The 20,187-nt window shown below is 41.8% G+C and overlaps 1 protein-coding gene across 2 annotated transcripts in view; it reads left to right on the top strand.

Annotated features, from left to right (window-relative positions):
* The window catches only part of RASGEF1A (RasGEF domain family member 1A), a 607,128-nt gene extending 593,141 nt beyond the window's left edge, over window positions 1-13,987 (top strand). For both annotated transcript variants that reach the window (XM_040320681.1, XM_040320680.1), the window contains 4 exons: window positions 4,710-4,901; window positions 5,020-5,143; window positions 7,478-7,550; window positions 13,238-13,987. In XM_040320681.1, the coding sequence (XP_040176615.1) occupies window positions 4,710-4,901; window positions 5,020-5,143; window positions 7,478-7,550; window positions 13,238-13,262 (414 nt within the window). In that variant the 3' untranslated portion in view covers window positions 13,263-13,987. The remainder of the gene's footprint in view (window positions 1-4,709; window positions 4,902-5,019; window positions 5,144-7,477; window positions 7,551-13,237) is intronic.
* Window positions 13,988-20,187: the final 6,200 nt, after the last annotated feature.

Genomic DNA, 20,187 nt, shown 5'->3' with positions numbered 1-20,187 from the left:
TGACCCAGTGACTGAATATACTGTGTACTGTGACATGACCCAGTGACTGCATATACTGTGTACTGTGATATGACCCAGTGACTGAATATACTGTGTACTGTGATATGACCCAGTGACTGAATATACTGCGTACTGTGATATGACCCAGTGACTGAATATACTGTGTACTGTGATATGACCCAGTGACTGAATATACTGTGTACTGTGATATGACCCAGTGACTGAATATACTGTGTACTGTGATATGACCCAGTGACTGAATATACTGTGTACTGTGATATGACCCAGTGACTGAATATACTGTGTACTGTGATATGACCCAGTGACTGAATATACTGCGTACTGTGATATGACCCAGTGACTCCATATACTGCGTACTGTGATATGACCCAGTGACTGAATATACTGCGTACTGTGATATGACCCAGTGACTGAATATACTGCGTACTGTGATATGACCCAGTGACTGAATATACTGCGTACTGTGATATGACCCAGTGACTGAATATACTGTGTACTGTGATATGACCCAGTGACTGAATATACTGTGTACTGTGATATGACCCAGTGACTGAATATACTGTGTACTGTGATATGACCCAGTGACTGAATATACTGCGTACTGTGATATGACCCAGTGACTGAATATACTGTGTACTGTGATATGACCCAGTGACTGAATATACTGTGTACTGTGATATGACCCAGTGACTGAATATACTGTGTACTGTGATATGACCCAGTGACTGCATATACTGTGTACTGTGATATGACCCAGTGACTGAATATACTGTGTACTGTGATATGACCCAGTGACTCCATATACTGTGTACTGTGATATGGCCCAGTGACTGAATATACTGCGTACTGTGACATGACCCAGTGACTGAATATACTGTGTACTGTGACATGACCCAGTGACTGAATATACTGTGTACTGTGACATGACCCAGTGACTGAATATACTGTGTACTGTGATATGACCCAGTGACTGAATATACTGTGTACTGTGATATGACCCAGTGACTGAATATACTGTGTACTGTGATATGACCCAGTGACTCCATATACTGTGTACTGTGATATGACCCAGTGACTCCATATACTGTGTACTGTGATATGACCCAGTGACTGAATATACTGTGTACTGTGATATGACCCAGTGACTGAATATACTGCGTACTGTGATATGACCCAGTGACTGAATATACTGTGTACTGTGATATGACCCAGTGACTGAATATACTGTGTACTGTGATATGACCCAGTGACTCCATATACTGTGTACTGTGATATGACCCAGTGACTGAATATACTGCGTACTGTGATATGACCCAGTGACTGAATATACTGCGTACTGTGATATGACCTAGTGACTGAATATACTGTGATATGACCCAGTGACTGAATATACTGCGTACTGTGATATGACCCAGTGACTGAATATACTGTGTACTGTGATATGGCCCAGTGACTGAATATACTGTGTACTGTGATATGACCCAGTGACTGAATATACTGTGTACTGTGATATGACCCAGTGACTGAATATACTGTGTACTGTGATATGGCCCAGTGACTGAATATACTGTGTACTGTGATATGACCCAGTGACTGCATATACTGTGTACTGTGATATGACCCAGTGACTGAATATACTGCGTACTGTGATATGGCCCAGTGACTGAATATACTGTGTACTGTGATATGACCCAGTGACTCCATATACTGTGTACTGTGATATGGCCCAGTGACTGAATATACTGTGATATGACCCAGTGACTGAATATACTGTGTACTGTGATATGACCCAGTGACTCCATATACTGCGTACTGTGATATGACCTAGTGACTGAATATACTGTGATATGACCCAGTGACTGAATATACTGCGTACTGTGATATGACCCAGTGACTGAATATACTGCGTACTGTGATATGACCTAGTGACTGAATATACTGTGATATGACCCAGTGACTGAATATACTGCGTACTGTGATATGACCCAGTGACTGAATATACTGTGTACTGTGATATGGCCCAGTGACTGAATATACTGTGTACTGTGATATGACCCAGTGACTGAATATACTGTGTACTGTGATATGACCCAGTGACTGAATATACTGCGTACTGTGATATGACCCAGTGACTGAATATACTGTGTACTGTGATATGACCCAGTGACTGAATATACTGTGTACTGTGATATGACCCAGTGACTGCATATACTGTGTACTGTGATATGACCCAGTGACTGAATATACTGTGTACTGTGATATGACCCAGTGACTCCATATACTGTGTACTGTGATATGGCCCAGTGACTGAATATACTGTGTACTGTGATATGACCCAGTGACTGAATATACTGTGTACTGTGATATGACCCAGTGACTGAATATACTGTGTACTGTGATATGACCCAGTGACTCCATATACTGCGTACTGTGATATGACCTAGTGACTGAATATACTGTGATATGACCCAGTGACTGAATATACTGCGTACTGTGATATGACCCAGTGACTGAATATACTGTGTACTGTGATATGGCCCAGTGACTGAATATACTGTGTACTGTGATATGACCCAGTGACTGAATATACTGTGTACTGTGATATGACCCAGTGACTGAATATACTGTGTACTGTGATATGACCCAGTGACTCCATATACTGTGTACTGTGATATGGCCCAGTGACTGAATATACTGCGTACTGTGATATGACCCAGTGACTGAATATACTGTGTACTGTGATATGACCCAGTGACTGAATATACTGCGTACTGGGATATGACCCAGTGACTGAATATACTGTGTACTGTGATATGACCCAGTGACTGAATATACTGTGTACTGTGATATGACCCAGTGACTGAATATACTGTGTACTGTGATATGACCCAGTGACTGAATATACTGTGTACTGTGATATGACCCAGTGACTGAATATACTGTGTACTGTGATATGACCCAGTGACTCCATATACTGCGTACTGTGATATGACCCAGTGACTGCATATACTGCGTACTGTGATATGACCCAGTGACTGAATATACTGCGTACTGTGATATGACCCAGTGACTGAATATACTGTGTACTGTGATATGACCCAGTGACTGAATATACTGTGTACTGTGATATGACCCAGTGACTGAATATACTGTGTACTGTGATATGACCCAGTGACTGCATATACTGCGTACTGTGATATGACCCAGTGACTGAATATACTGCGTACTGTGATATGACCCAGTGACTGAATATACTGTGTACTGTGATGTGACTGCATATACTGTGTACTGTGATGTGACTGAATATACTGTGATATGACCCAGTGACTGAATATACTGTGTACTGTGATATGACCCAGTAACCACATGCACGGTTTTGTATTCTGTTACACAAAACATTCTGATAGTTACACAATATAGAAACCAACAAAAGATTTCCCAGCACACTTACCAGCCAGCCTGCAAAACAACCAAATTGTCCTTTCTAACAGTTTACATTAAAAACTTTTTTTTTTACACATTTGCAAATACATGCGTAAGCCACAGTGCCCACAGCAGGGGACCTCTTTATATACTGCGGTCCTAACGCTAACAATTCCAGAGCCTCCATAGAACAAGCACATATAATAATGGACAGGTTAAGGGCAGGTGTGCCTGGACGGAGCCCACCCCTCCTTAAACTCACAGGGATACAAGTGACGCCCAGCAAAAGTACAATGGCAGCGAGGGCCTCCCGTGCGTCCCTACACCCAATTAGGCCAACTGTACAAAAAAGTGGCAACCACTCCAATCTCTAGCTGGCCGGTTGGAGTGGTTGCCACTTTTTTGTACAGTTACACAATATAGAAAGCCTGTAGTTTGTTTTAAAGCATTGATACCCTATATACAATTGAATGGGCTACCTTGATGCAACGCATGTTTATCTGCAGCATTATGGATATGCTTTAATGCACTGCAACAGACCAGAAGGACCTGAATAGGTCTTTATAGGTCACCTATTTCTTCAAAGGCTAGAACATAAAAGTGAGCTATAGCACCATCTAGTGGGCCTGAAGAAAATGGCAGCAGAGACTTTTTTTTATTATCATTATACAGCTCCCTCTTACTAGGAGTACATTAGGGATTCCTACTACTGCAATTCCTCTTTAATCCAAATACAAATTATGTATTATTTTTGCTTTTATGGCTGCAGATGTGTAACAGAAAACTGTAATGACTTTGACTCTGTAGTATAATGCATAATATACATAGAGGTTGATTTAAGGCAAATATACTGTGCACTTCAACTGCATTTGCTCTAGATCGGAGGGGAAGCTCAGAAATGAGGGGAAGCTCTGCTGATTTTTATCATACAGGCAAGCGTGCTGTTTTTTTTTCCTTGCATGTGATTGAGTATTCTTTCCAAAGCAAAGCTTTCCTTATTTACTAAGCTCTGGAGTAATTGCACTTGCAGTGCACAGTATATTTGCCTTTAGTAAATCTACCCCATAGTAAACCATTGCTGCTTTAATAATCACTGTAGACTGGGTCTGGTTTAGCCTTCTGTCCCATAACTTATACGTTGGGTAGTGAATGCACCATTTCTAGGTTTGCTGCATACAGACTTGGTGGCGATAATATTTCTAGACTTCTGCATGATGTGGGATCATGGTGCTATTAAGGCGGTTTTGTTTTTCTGTAATTGGCAGCATCATATGGATCCATCCAGCAACTTCTGCAATTACCGCACAGCACTCCAGGGGGCGACACAAAGGTCTCAGAGTGCGAACAGCAGCAGAGAGAAAATTGTTATCCCAGTTTTCAATCTTTTCATCAAAGACATCTTCTTCCTGCACAAAATCCACTCCAATCGTTTACCTAATGGACACATCAATTTTAAGGTAAAATCTATTCATTTTGCATAATTATATATATATTATAAACAGCATATGTTTTTTAGTGCAGACGTGTATTCCTGATATCAGTTATTTATGAATAACATGTTTCTCTTTTTTACAGAAATTTATGGAGATTTCCAGGCAGATTCACGATTTCCTGACTTGGAAGCAGGTGGAATGTCCATTTGAAAAAGACAAGAAAATTCAGACATACCTTCTCACATCACCAATTTATACAGAAGAAGGTGAGAGCGTCTACAGTCATTAGCACACTGCAATTGGTACATTGGTGTCATGCCCCTTGTAGGATGTGATTGGTATTAATTAATCTTATCAAATAATAGCTGAATCACTGGATCCATTTCCACCAGCATGTTGCTCTGCTAACACGGTCAGCTGTTTCCAAGTGTGCCAGTGCCGGCCCTTTTCACCACCCTGTACCTGCACCCCAGTGTACCCAGTTATGAGGTTTACTGTGAGTGCATTCCTACAAAAGCCTATTGGTGGCCCAGTGGTCCTTTAAAGGGGTTGTAAACCCTCAAGGTTTTTCACCTGTAGTGCAGCAGAGCCCCCCTTTTACTTACCTGAACCGGGTCCTTCCAGCGATGGGGACAAGCACAGCTCCAGCCACTGTCTTGGGTCCTCATTGGAGAGATTGATAGCCATTGGCTCCTGCTGCTGCCCATCAAATCCAGTGACACGACAGCCGGGGGGCGGGGCCGAGTCCTGCTGTCTGTGTCAATGGACGCAGTAGCAGCAGGACTCGGAATGGCCCCATGGAATGTGGCTCTCCGTGGGGGCACTTGAGAAGAGGAGGAGCTAGGAGCACCGCTGTGGGACCCCAGAAGAGGAGGATCGGGGGACGCTCTGTGCAAAACTCTTTACTTTTTTGATAAATCCTTGGTGCCCACTGTAAAACATTGTGGTCCTGAGAATGTAATATAGATCATGGTATGCCCTAAACCAGGGATCTTCAAACTACGGCCCTCCAGCTGTTGCGGAACTACAAATCCCATGAGGCATTGTAAAACTCTGACATTCACAGACATGACTGAGCATGATGGGAATTGTAGTTCCTGAACAACTGGAGGGCCATAGTTTGAGGACCCCTGCCCTAAACATTTACTTTAAAGGAGCAGTTCACCTTTTTAAGAAAAAAAAAAAATAGCATTTTTTGCAGGTAAAAAAATTAGCATATTTTTTTATGGACTACGAGAGCGCTCACCAGCTCAATGGCTGACGGTACTTGTAGGCATTAATTCACAGGAAACTGTAAATGAATGATGCAGCTGTGTGAGCGGAGCCCTGCGCGGCCCTCTGTATTCAAATTGTGACAGTGGGTACAGGAAGAAGATCTCCATCCGCTGTCACAGGGAGGGTGGATCTGGAAGGTGGGTCTGCAAATGCCCGAATATTACAAGTTACACTCTAAAAATAGGTGGAACATGTATTCCAAAAGTGAACTTATCCTTTAAGCCTTTCTGACACATCATAAATATTACTGCCCCGCTCCTTATGGCCTTATAGAAAATACATACCATCCCCCTCCTAAATAGCATAGATGCATAGGTGTGCGCAGCCTATTGCATTAGGGTGTGCACCCCAAAGCTCCAACACATATGCGTTTGACATATTTATCAGCCTCTTGATCCTGAAACAATGGGAGGAAGGGGGAGCAAGGGAGCACATAGGGGACCCAGGCAACAGAAGGAAGAGGAACAGGGAAATGAGGGCTAATATATATTGGTACCAATCCCCTATATTTTCCTCCTGTGGCAGCTGAATGTTGACAAAAGGGAGAGGAGGAGAAGCCTACTTTCAGCTGCTGCAGGAGGAAAATACAGATCAGTTCCACTAAATTCCACCCCCACCATCTCTCCTGTCCAGGTTCTGAGGGTCGGCAAGGAAGGATTGTGGTTTACCTGCCCACCATTGACAGGTTGCCAACCCCAGGATTAAGGTGTGCCCTGGCACACCCCTTGCGCACGCCTATGCATTTTTAGATCTACATCAGTTCCTGGCAATTAAAAGTGTAAAAGAAACATTACCCTAATAAACCATGACTGTATTTTAGACATTTTAACTTTCCAGGAACCGTATAAATCAAAATGGTAATAAACAATTCCAATGGGAGTCAAAGCTGAATTGCAGTGCATGCCAACGTTCACACATACCTTACATGGGAAATGTAAACATCTTCTGTACTTTCCTGTGACATGCAATGGCATGAAATATGACAGGGAGAAGCATGTGACCATCAGAACCAAACAGGTGTATGAGACTCGCATTGGGAAATGTTACCTGATCAGCGATAGTTGTATCCATTTAGCCACAAACAAGGTGCGGCTGTGTAGAATCTAGGAGTCATTTTATAGAAATGGGTCATATTTACTCTCTAAACTTCTACAAGCAGCATTTCCGTGTGCTCAATGCTTTGTGATGACGACTCCATGCTGGCTATACAAATGTAACCATGGGCAGATTTACTCCCTTTCCTACACATTGACATTTTTCAGAGACGATTTAATAGTGGGAACAATGGATACAGAATTTGTAACATTTACCTTTTATATTTGTAGCTCTCTTTGTGGCTTCGTTTGAAAACGAGGGTCCAGATAATCATATGGAGAAGGACAGCTGGAAGACTCTCAGGTACACAATGGCCGTTGTTGTAACAGTCCTAGAAGCTAAAAATACAGGAAAAACACTCCTTTGACCCGGTCGTGAGCTCCGTGACTGCGGACCCAATTGCCGCCGGTGTCCCGCGATCGGGTCAAAGAACTGAAGAACGGGGAGAAGTAAGTGTAAACAAACCTTTCCTAGTTAGAGTGTCACTGATCGTCTGTTCCCTGTCATAGGGAACAACGGTCAGTGACGTCACACGCCAAGCCACGCCCCCTAACAGTAAGAATCATTCACTAGGTCACACTTAACCCCTTCAGCGCCCCCTACAGGTTAACCCCTTCACTGCCCGTGTCATTTTTACAGTAATCCGTGCATTTTTATAGCACCGATCGCTGTAAAAATTACAATGGTCCCAAAAGTGTCCGATGTGTCCGCCATAATGTCGCAGTCACGATAAAAATCGCTAATCGCCACCATTACTAGTAAAAAAAAAAAAAATATTAATAAAAATGCCATAAAACTATCCCCTATTTTGTAGGCGCAAACCAATTAATAAACGCTTATTGAGATTTTTTTTTAACAAAAAATATGTAGAAGAATACATATCGGCCTAAACTAATGAAATTTTTTTTTATATATATGACTAAGCACTAACTAAGTGTGAAACGCGTCGGCCATCCTGTTTTCTGTTGGTTGCAGTGACTGTGTTTGTACAGTTGAAAAATAAAGACAACTTTTTTAAGTTATTTTGGAGTGCGGCTATCCAGTTTTCGTTTTTCTATTTGCTATATATATATTTTTGGGGGATATTTATTATAGCAAAAAGTAAAAAATATTGAATTTTTTTCAAAATTGTTGCTATTTTTGTTTATAGCGCAAAAAATAAAAACTGCAGAGGTGATCAAATACCAGCAAAAAAAAGCTCTATTTATGGGAAAAAAAGGACGTCAATTTTGTTTGGGAGCCACGTCGCACGACCGCGCAATTGTCAGTAAAAGCGACGCAGTGCCAAATCGCAAAAAGGGGCCTGGTCATTTGGCAGCCAAATGGTCCGGGGCTTAAGTGGTACAATGGGCACAATGAACAGTGGAGAATATACAAAATTATTTAAAAAATGTATTTATATCAATACATAGAAAAAAGGGAAGAAACTGCGCTAAGATACCATTAACCAAAAAAGTGAAGAAAGGAAAAGAAACCCCCGGCCCAATAATGGCCTATTCACTCTGAGAGCTGCGATAAACAAGTACCGTAAACAATAAGTACAAGGAAAAGATATGAGAAAAAATAAATCGCGCTGACTCTAAATATAGGAACATATTAAGGCACCAAACAGTGATTTTTAAACCAGTAATATATAAAGCTATATATAGCTGTATCAAAAAAATTATTATATATAATGTGTGATGGGGGTGAGTAGCCACCAGAGAGCGCTAGATGGCCATATCGACACCCATCAGTTTAATAGACAGTATACAAGAAATGCCAACAGTGTATACATATCAATTAAGACATATATAAATAAAGGCTGAAAATCAAATATGCTAAATAAATATAAATTATAAAAAATGTATAAACTGTAACGAAGTAAGTCCATAAATTATTGACGAAGATTTCATCAGAACACCCGTGAGTTGTGCCAATTGTCATGTAGTAGATAACGTGACCAAAAGAAGCTGTGATACAATCCTCCACCAGTCTAATGATTGGATTCTTACCAGAACTCCATGCTTCCTTATTACAGGGGATCATGGACAGCATATAAAAAGGCAATCACTCCCCGTGATGTAATTCAGACGCATGTGATCCAATTGGGTCTCATTCACAAACGATAACAGCAATATCCACCATGTAAAAACAATGATAGAGGCTCCACACAGTGTATTAAATGGGTTAAAAGTTTTATTTTAAAAAGTAACGCACTTACAGAGATGCAGTAAAAAGATCGCCTTGAATCTGATGTGCCGGCCGGAACACAAATTCCCAGACACCCGTCCACTGGGGAACGTTTGGAGCTTGTTTGGGTGACGACAGCGCGCCGCTCCGCCCTACATCCGTTTCGTAAAAAAACGTACTTCTTCCAGGGGCACTTTTTACGAAACGGACGTAGGGCGGAGCGGCGCGCTGTCGTCACCCAAACAAGCTCCAAACGTTCCCCAGTGGACGGGTGTCTGGGAATTTGTGTTCCGGCCGGCACATCAGATTCAAGGCGATCTTTTTACTGCATCTCTGTAAGTGTGTTACTTTTTAAAATAAAACTTTTAACCCATTTAATACACTGTGTGGAGCCTCTATCATTGTTTTTACATGGTGGATATTGCTGTCATCGTTTGTGAATGAGACCCAATTGGATCACATATGTCTGAACTACATGACTGGGAGTGATTGCCTTTTTATATGCTGTCCATGATCCCCTGTAATAAGGGATCATGGAGTTCTGGTAAGAATCCAATCATTTGACTGGTGGAGGATTGTATCACCATTTCTTTTGGTCACGTTATCTACTATATGACAATTGGCACAATTCACGGGTGTTCTGATGAAATCTTCGTCAATAATTTATGGACTTTATCGTTACAGATTATACATTTTTTATAATTTATATTTATTTTGCATATTTGATTTTCAGCCTCTATTTATATATGTCTTAATTGATATGTATACACTGTTGGCATTTCTTTTATACTGTCTATTAAACTGATGGGTGTCGATATGGCCATCTAGCGCTCTCTGGTGGCTACTCACCCCCATCACACATTATATATAATCATTTTTTTGATACAGCTATATATAGCTTTATATATTACTGGTTTAAAAATCACTGTTTGGTGCCTTAATATGTTCCTATATTTAGAGTCAGCGCGATTTATTTTTTCTCATATCAATACATGGTACAAAAAGAAAAATGGTTTGAAGAGTTAAAAAAGCATATATAAAATACGTGACAAAAAGTGAGCCCCTGTGCGTCAACGCGTTTCGCTGTCCTTCGTCGGGACACACTCAGGGATCTTTAGAGAGAAACAGATATCACTATCTTGCGGAAAAAAGAAGGTCAGTGTAAGATAGTCTCATCCATAAAGCTTCAAAAATTTGCATCCATTAGTATAGCAAATATTCTGGAGCCAGCTGCATTGTATATTCTCCACTGTTCATTGTGCCCTTACCACTTGCCTACTGGGCACTTTCACCCCCTTCCTGCCCAGGCCATTTGTCAGCTTTCAGCGCCGTCACACTTTGAATGACAATTGCACAGTACAGTCATGCAACACTGTACCCAAATGAAATATTTATAATTTTTTCCCACAAATAGAGCTTTCTTTTGGTGGTATTTGATCACCTCTAAGGTTTTTATTTCTTGCGCTTCTAAAAAAGAAGAGGGACAAGTATGAAAAAAAACCCACAATATTTTTTACTTTTTGCCATAATAAATATCCATTTTTATTTTTTTAAAACAAATTTTCTCTCAGTTTAGGCCGATACGTATTTTTCTACATATTTTTGGTTAAAAAAAACCGCAATAAGCGTATAGTCATTGGTTTGCGCAAACGTTATAGTGTCTACAAAATAGGGGATAGATGTATAGCATTTTTATTATATTTTTTTTTACTAGTAATGGCAGCGATCTGTGATTTATTTTTTTTGTCAGGCCTGCGATAGTGCGGCGGACACATTTTTGGGACCATTCACATTTATACAGCGATCAGTGCTATAAAAATGCATTGATTACTGTATAAATGTGACTGGCAGGGAAAGGGTTAACACTAGGGGGCGAGGAAGGGTTTAATGTATTCCCTAGGGAGTGATTCTTACTGTGGGGGGAGGGGAGTGACTGGGGGAGGTGACTGATGGTTATCCCTATGTACAAGGGACACAGCATCCGTCTCCTCTCCCTGACAGGACGTGGCCCTGTGTGTTTACACACATCGATCGACGGTCCTGCTCAGTTACTGGGCAATTGCGGCCGCCGGGCATGCGCACCGGATCCCCAGTAAAGCGGCGTGCACTCGCGCCCCCGCCTAGTGGATTAAAAAGGCGTGAGGTCATATCATACCCACAACAATAGGATCTGCCTCCCGCCGTCATTTGACGGCAGGCGGTGGATAAGAGGTTAAAGTCTAACCTGTGGGCTACTTTTGCCTCCCTTTTTTTTTTCTTTTATACCAGTCCTAGAAGCTGATAGCAGATCATTGTAACCATGAACAATGCTCAGGGCTGAATGCTACATGTACTGACCCTATTGTAGGAGGTAGAGATGTTTAGGGAGAGGACATGCTCAGAAATAAAGAACGTTTTTAATTTTGTAGTTAAAGAGGAACTTCAGTCTGCTCACATAATTTGTAATAAAAATATCTTAGCCATTCTGAAGCTTCCCTCCAACCACTTTGCATATGATTTTATATATATACTGTGATTTTGTACTTGCCAAATATGCAGCAGAAATCTCCGTCCACTGAGTCTGGCTGCAGCCATTTTAACTGTGGGCAGCTGAAGCAGTTGTCTGATCACTTCCTGGTACACAGAGGCACACCTCCAGCGCTCCAGCTCTCATTGGCCCGCTTATGACTCCCTTCCTGGCAAACTCTCTCGCTCTCTGAGACATAATGCATACCACATCACAACAGTAAGCACATGCTCTAAAAACAGTTGTACGAGGATTTAAACCAGGGGTTGACAAATTTGCTTGGAATCTAGGAGCCAGCTAAAAAAGTTAGGAGTCAGAAAACGCACCCCGTCCCGACGAGCTTGTACGCAGAAGCGAATACATACGTGAGTAGCTCATGCATATGTAAACGGTGTTCAAACCACACATGTGAGGTATCGCCGCGATTGGTAGAGCGAGAGCAATAATTCTAGCCCTAGACCTCCTCTGTAACTCAAAACATGCAACCTGTAGATTTTTTTAAACGTCGCCTATGGAGATTTTAAAGGGTAAAAGTTTGTCGCCATTCCACGAGCGGACGTAATTTTTGAAGCGTGACATGTTGGGTATCAATTTACTTGGCGTAACATTATCTTTCATAATATAAAAAAAAATGGGGATAACTTTACTGTTGTCTTATTTTTTAATTAAAACAAATTGTAATTTTTTCCCAAAAAAGTGCGCTTGTAAGACCGCTGCGCAAATACGGCGTGACAGAAAGTATTGCAACGATCGCCATTTTATTCTCTAGGGTGTTAGGATAAAAAATATATATAATGTTTGGGGGTTCTAATTGGAGGGAAGAAGATGGCGGTGAAAATAGTGAAAAATTACATTAGAATTGCTGTTTAACTTGTAATGCTTAACTTGTAATACCAACGGCCACCACCAGATGGCGCCAGCTCACATCTGGTGGTAATAACTTGTAATACCAACGGCTCACCACCAGATGGCGGCCCCTTCCAAGCCAAGTCGCCAGGACCCTATTTCTAGTCGCCATGGCGACCTGGCGCCCGGGATTTGTCGAGCCCTGATTTAAACTGTTAGAAGGCTAGCTAATGGCCCCTTGGCTACTTTTCTGTTGACAGTAAAAAGGACTAGGCCAGCGTCATAGATACTTAGACAATGTGACAGTGACTGGTCAGTGCATATAGAAATGACATCCTCATTATTGTGACTGGTGACATCATTTTCTGATTCATCAATTTTGGGGGGACTGAGCCGTAAAATAAATGCTCTGTATGTGGACTTGTTTTGGGGTGTCATTTAAAGTCTGTTTCTGTTCTCTCTCCAGGTCCACACTTTTAAACAGAGCCTGAGAAGATCTACACGATGTCTGAAGCACACACTCGTTTTTTGTTATTTTCGTTCTTGTATTGTGCAGAATGTTTGAGTCAGAAAGACAGTCCTCGCTGGTTGGGGGGGTCTGCTGATTTTTGTATATAAAAACTTTTACAAGTCTTAAAAAAAAATACCAGTCTATAAATTTAATTATATAAATATATATATATTTCATGCTGTAAGCACTTAAAAAAGGAGGAATCTAAAAGGGATACATGTTTTCTTATTTTTGTTTATTACAAAAGGAACCCTTTGCTGCTGGAATGGCCAAAAAGTGAATGTCTTTGTAAAGTACAGAGTAATAAATGCACTGTATGAGCCTTTTTCACAAGAGGGTCCTCCCCCCCCCCCATATATATTACAATCACACACAAGGGCAGGGCCCTGGTTTAACAAATTGATGGCGGTTTATAAATAGAAGGGTTTACAATGGGTCCAGACAGATCGAATATATACGTTTGGTCTGCCCATGCTGCTATATTAAGGTAGTAATAACCCACGCCACACCATCTACAGCGCCTCACAAACCATCAATTACACATCGAAAAATGTTATTTTGCCTTTATGACTCTCTCCTTTAATAATCTGTAAATTAATTTGGAATGACGAGTCAGCGAAAGTCGCAGGAAGACTTGTTACACTGCCTGCTCTTAGATGCAGTCAAGGTGCCTTTTATCTGACACTTACACTAATGGAAAAAAAACTAAAAAACTTTACCAAGTGGATTTCTTTGTCTTATAAACTATTTACAAGTGTGCCCTCTACTGGTGAGATCACTGAATTGGTTTTTACTTGCAAGTTTGCTCGGTGTTTCCAAAGTTGGTCCAAAACTATATTGTCACTTATGTTCAACAAAGTCTCCTTTTATAGCAGTGGTTCTCAGCGCCTGTCCTCAGAACCCACCAACAGGCCAGGTTTGCAGTGTAACTGAAATACATGACAGGTGATGTATTTTGCCGCTCGGTGATTGCAGTATTCTAGTCTGCATCTCCCCAAGGTAATACTTAAAATCTGGCCTGTTAGTGGGCCCTGAGGACAAGAGTTGAGAACCACTGGTCTAGGGCAGTGGTCTCCAAACTTCGGCCCTTTGCTTGCTTTCATTTTTCCCTTGAGGTACTATTTCAACCACTGATACAAATAATGGGGCAAAGTTGCCCCCACTGACAACAATAAAGGGGCACAAATCTCTCCACTGACACCAATGAACGGTCACAATTCCTCCCAAAGACACCAATGATGGGGCACAATTTCTCCCAATGATGGGGCACAATTTCTCCCAACAACACCAACAATAGGGCCCAGTGATATCATTGATGGGACACAATTTCATCCAATGACACCAATGGTGGGACACAATTCCTTCCAATGGCATTTTTGGAAGGAGTGCAATCCCTTCCACTAACACCAATGATGGGGGCACAACTCCCCCACTGACACCAAAGATGGGGCCTTGTTTTTTTCCCCACAGACGCCGGGACCTTTTCTACTTCCAATGGCCACTGTCTGGCCCTCCTAAAGTCTGAAGGACAGTAAAGTGGCCCTTTGTTTAGAAAGTTTGGAGACCCCTGGTCTAGGGGATTGGAGAGCCGAGATATACTCTCCTAATCCTCCATTCCTCCCAGCACCCCCCTTTGGTCTTGGGCAGTGGAATGTTCCTGACGTCATAATGCAAATAGACTAGCTTTGGACGTGAAGCCGTCAGGAACAATCCACCTCAGTATATGGGGGAGTACTGTTTTTAGAAGGATCGGTGAGTATAGGCTCTGTGTTCACCCCTACACAAAATGAGCAACTAACCCATGCAGCGTGGGCACAGCCAGGGGAGGGCTGGCAGCCTTAGGCCTGGGGGGCAAGTCCAGTCAAGTGGCCCATAGAGCGTAGAGAAGTGATGGATCGAGGAAAACAGTCTAAGATTTTTCATGATCACAAGAGTCCGCACAGAGGCCCCCCTTACATCAGAGTCCGAACAGAGGCCCCTCTTACATTAAAGTCCGCACAGAGCCTCCCCTTACATCAGAGTCCTTGTGTCTGTGCAGAGAGAGAAGGGGATGTCAGCGCTGGTGTGTGCTGAGGCTGAGCTATGTGTGAGACGAGACATAGCTCAGCTCTGCAGCCATCTACCTCGGAGCTGACAAAGGCACGGCTGCACAGTGGGAGGTGAGCAGCGGCCGTGACCTGTGTTAACAGAGATCCAGCAGGCATATTCCTGCTCTGCAAAAACAGCATTTGGTAGTGGTGGCCGGTGGCTGTGCATAGTGTCACCAGCCCAGGGGGAGATTTCCACCCTGCCCCCCCTCCCCTGGGCACAGCATTATTGCATATGGGGGGGGGGGGGACAGAATTTGACCCAAGTTGGGCTCTAGAATTTCTACCAAAGCCCACCTGCCTCTATCTATGGCCACCCTTACTGGAGCATTAGAACCAATAACATTGAACATGAATAATGTATTGCACTTTAGCCCTGAGAAAACTCTCAGTACGAAGCAAGTATAATGAAATAAAGAAAGCATCTGATGATATGGAATGAACCACTTCAATAGTAATAAGACACAGAATATTATCTCCATCTCTGGCAAACATGACGTAATCTTGTTCTTTGTGTCCCCTTTATCCCCCTGATTATAAACCATTCTGATATCACCTGAAAGGCACATTCAGTTTTAGTGCTCTGCATTGGGACTCAGGACCATGGTATACAACCCACTTGCCATCTCTGTGAACGATCAGTAAAATGAACCCATTAATTACCATCCATACGGCAATGACCAATCATCGGCCATTGCACCTAGACAGCCTAGAAACCTCAAACACAACACGGCCCCGATTCTCTACAGGAAGCCTTCTAATTGGATAAAAGGGAATTCTTTCACGTGGAAAGTTTTTTGTGATATAGAAGGGGATGTAAGTCTTGGTCACAGAGGGATTCTCAACCTTCTGTTTCTCTTTCACAGTACTGAACTCTTCTCATGTACATCGCTTTCTCTACAACCTTTCATGACTGTATTATTTGGGTATTTATGTTCTATTGCCACCAGCTCGTCCAATCCAAGCTGTACTGTGAAGCGGGGTATTCTGTGTTTGACCTAATGTGCTTGCATAAATAAATACAGACTTGCTTCAAAATGAATTCACGGCCTTGAGTTTCATTCTTCAAACTTCCACCGTTTACTGTGTGATTTTTGAGATCTATTAAAATGCTGCGGCATGTAAAGAATTTCACATTTGTACCATACAGTTTTCTTGTAATATAAGTGTCAGAAAAACGGTTTAATCCTACATCTTCACACAAGTCCGCACAATAAAGCTGGACAAGACATCATTTAATCTTATGCTCGCCACACACCTATAGATTAGCTGCAGATTTTCTATGGTTCGATGGAAAAAGTGGAACAGATTCCTCCATCTACGCTGAACTGTGTGGATGGAAGAATCTCCCACTGGCCCAAGCTTCCATATCTTGCTAGTTGGCCCCATTGGCTCTCACAATACCTGAACATTCTGATTGGGTGCAGGCATTGTTTAGGTTGAGAGCCAACGGGGCCGACTAGCAAGATATGGAAGCTTGGGCCAGTGGGAGATTCTTCCATCCACACAGTTCAGTGTAGATTGGGGGAATCTGTTCCACTTTTTCCATCTAACCATAGAAAATCTGCAGATAATCTATAGGTGTATGGCCAGCATTAAAGGAACAAAACAACTTAAAAATAGTATCAGACTCAATGAATATATATATTTGGACACAGGCACAACTTTCATACTTTTGGCTCTGTACGCCACCAGAATAAAATTAAACAATCCAAATGAATTTAAAGTACAGACTTTCAGCTTCAATTCAAGGTGTTGAACATAAATATCAAGTACAAATTTTGGCAACTGCAACCATTTTTTTTTTTACACGGTCCCCCCATTTTCAGGGGCTCAAAATGTAATTGCACGAATTATAGTTTTTACTTTTGCCTTCAGCAAGTGAAATGTATGCTCAATTGGGTTGAGATCAGGTGATTGACTTGGTTATTGCAGAATATTCCACTTATTTTCCTTCAAAAGCCCCTGGGTTGCTTTTGCAGTGTGTTTTGGATCATTGACCATCTGTACTGTGAAGCGCCGTCCAATCAACTTTGCTGCATTTGGCGAAATCTGGGCTGACACTGACAGTACATCTCTAAACACTGCAGAATTCATCCGGCTGCTTCTGTCACATCATCAATAAACACCAATGGCCTAATGCCACTGGAAGTCATGCGTGCTCATGCCATCACACTGCCTCCACCATGTTTTACAGATGACATTGTGCGCTTTGGATCATGAGCTGTTCCAAGCCTTCTCCACAATTTTTTCTTCCAGTCATTCTGGTACGGATGAATCTTGGTTTCATCCATCCACAAATGCTTTTCCAGAACTGGTCTGGCTTTTTAAGATGTTTTTTTGGCAAAGTTTAATCTGGCTTTTCTATTCTCCAGACTTATAAATGGTTTGCACCTTGTGGTAACCCTCTGTTTTTGCTCGTCTTGTGAAGTCTTCTCTTGATTATAGACATTGACAATGATACACCCACCTTCTGGAGAGTGTCCTTCACTTGTCTGGATGCTGTGAATGGGTTTTTCTTTACCATCGAGAGGATCCTGCAATCATCCACCACTGTTGTCTTTCGTGGACGTCCAGGCCTTTTTATGTTGCGGAGCTCACCAGTGAGTTCTTCTTTCCTCAGAATGTACCAAACTGTTGATTTGGCCACTCCTAATGTTGCTGCTATCTCTCTGATTGATTTGTTAATTTTTTTAAGCCTTACAATGGGCAGTTTCACTTGCATGGACAGCTCCTTTGAACAAATTATATAGGTTCACAGCAATAGATTCCAAATGCAAATACCACACTTAGAATCAACTCCAGACCTTTTACCTGCTTAACGAATAAACAAATAATGGAGTAGCACACACCTGGCCATAAAACTTCTTTTGATTCAATTGTCCAGTTACTTTTGGTCCCTTGAAAAAGAGCTGCATTTCCGAAACCCTTCCTCCGATTAGGATGTACATACCCTCAAATTAAATCGGAGAGTGTGCATTTTCAGCCCATATCCAATACGTTTTGGTAAATACCTGAAAAAAAACTAAGATTTGCCTGTGTCCCAATATATATGGACCTAACTGTAAATCATTTGGCTATGCTAGGGGCATATATGGTCAGTACACGGTTATATGTCCAGTGGTAGCAGTCATCTATAAACATATTGGTATCATATCTCTTCCCCACTACCATGAGAGTTGTGTTTTTTTTTTTTATGGCCCTTAACCAGGGAACCTGAAGATTTGTATAGTTATTCATCGAAGAAGGGGCGTGACTCCCGCATGAGTCTGTTCCCAGAAATGGGTGCAATCTATCTTAGACAGGTATCTGCACCCCCCCTCCCCTGCAAGGTGTCAAATGCGACACCGGAGGGGGGAGGGTTTCCGAAAAGCAGAAGTTCCATTTTTGGGTGGAACTCCGCTTTAAGGCAGTATTCCTATGGTAAAGGGACCTGGGACAACTAGCGGGAGACATTACTGCAATCCATTTCTACCTGCTCTTTGAATGTTGCACAAAAGTATCACAATCATACATTGTACTTAGGGTACATTACACCTCCCAAAAGATGGGCAGACTGGAATACCCCTTCTGTGGTAGGTGCAGGCAGCACAATGTGGCCCTTGTCCACCTCCTCTGGCGATGGCCAAAGCTCCACTATTACTGGAGTAAAGTGCTTGGAACACTCAACTGGGTGTGCCTCCAAGCCCAATTTACTGTATGTTGGGAGTTCCCTTAGGAGATGGTTAGGACTGCATTTTCCAGGGCCTTGTTTCAGGCCCGAAAACTTATTTTGATGGGTTGGAAAACGATCTCACCGTCCACAGTCTCTCCTGGATAACACACATGGGGAATACTCTTGTTATGGAAAGGTAGATCTACCAACACGGGGAAGCTCGTGTTGATTTGAACGTATTTGGTCACCATGGCTGGATACGCCAGGACTGAGTCCCAGGGAGTTGGCAATGTCCAGACTTCTACAATGCCCTGTGGAATAATTATGCAATGCTTAGGTCACTCTGTAATGGTTGTGATAGGTCTTTGAAAATGACACGAGACCTTGATTAGTATGTATATTAGTTTTGATGGCACAACTGTAAACCCGATATGTAAATGAAGATGTTTGTAAGTGCAATGTATGTACATGGGAAGTTTGGAAACTTTTTGGATATAAAAAAAAAAAAAAGGGAAAATGCAACCACATCAAAAGCCAATCTGTATAAAAGGCAATAATAAAGAAAAAAATGAAAAAGAGACAAAGCCCATCGTTCAGAACTGGTTTATATAAACTGTAATACTACTGGTTTAGAAGTAGACAAAACATTGTATGTGAATGGTGGGACTTCAGTCCACCAAAAACTGTAAACAGCAGAACATACAAATATAAACAAACATCGTCCATAGCCAAAAAAAAAAACTTTATTTGTTCCGTTACTTGTGACAACAAAGTCATGTCTAGTCTTGTCCGCGGTGTTCCTACAACCTTTTCCTAAAAAAGCAAAGCTCTTTGGTAAAAAGTTAAAATGAGCTGTAATTGGAGGATTCCAGAATTTGAGAGGCAAGGAAGAAAAACACAACTAGATCAAAAAAAAATCCTTCATTAAAAAAAAAAAAAAAAAGTTTTACTTTTACACCCAGAAAAGGGCAGATTATTAGGACAATGACACAATCATTATACTTCCCTACATATAAAAACCTGCTTGTGTGAAGCTGAACTGCCAATGGCGCAATGATAACAAAAGTATTGACACCCTTCCTTTCCAATGCCCAACCTTCACCATCTCATCTCTCTGCTTGTTAATACGGAAACATTTTATTTTTCTTTGGCCAACCCTCTGG

Source organism: Rana temporaria, chromosome 8 (genome assembly GCF_905171775.1).
Source record: "Rana temporaria chromosome 8, aRanTem1.1, whole genome shotgun sequence".
Taxonomy (NCBI): Eukaryota; Metazoa; Chordata; class Amphibia; order Anura; family Ranidae; genus Rana; species Rana temporaria.
Note: the sequence above shows the minus strand (reverse complement) of the source record. Positions and strands in the feature narration are given on the sequence as shown.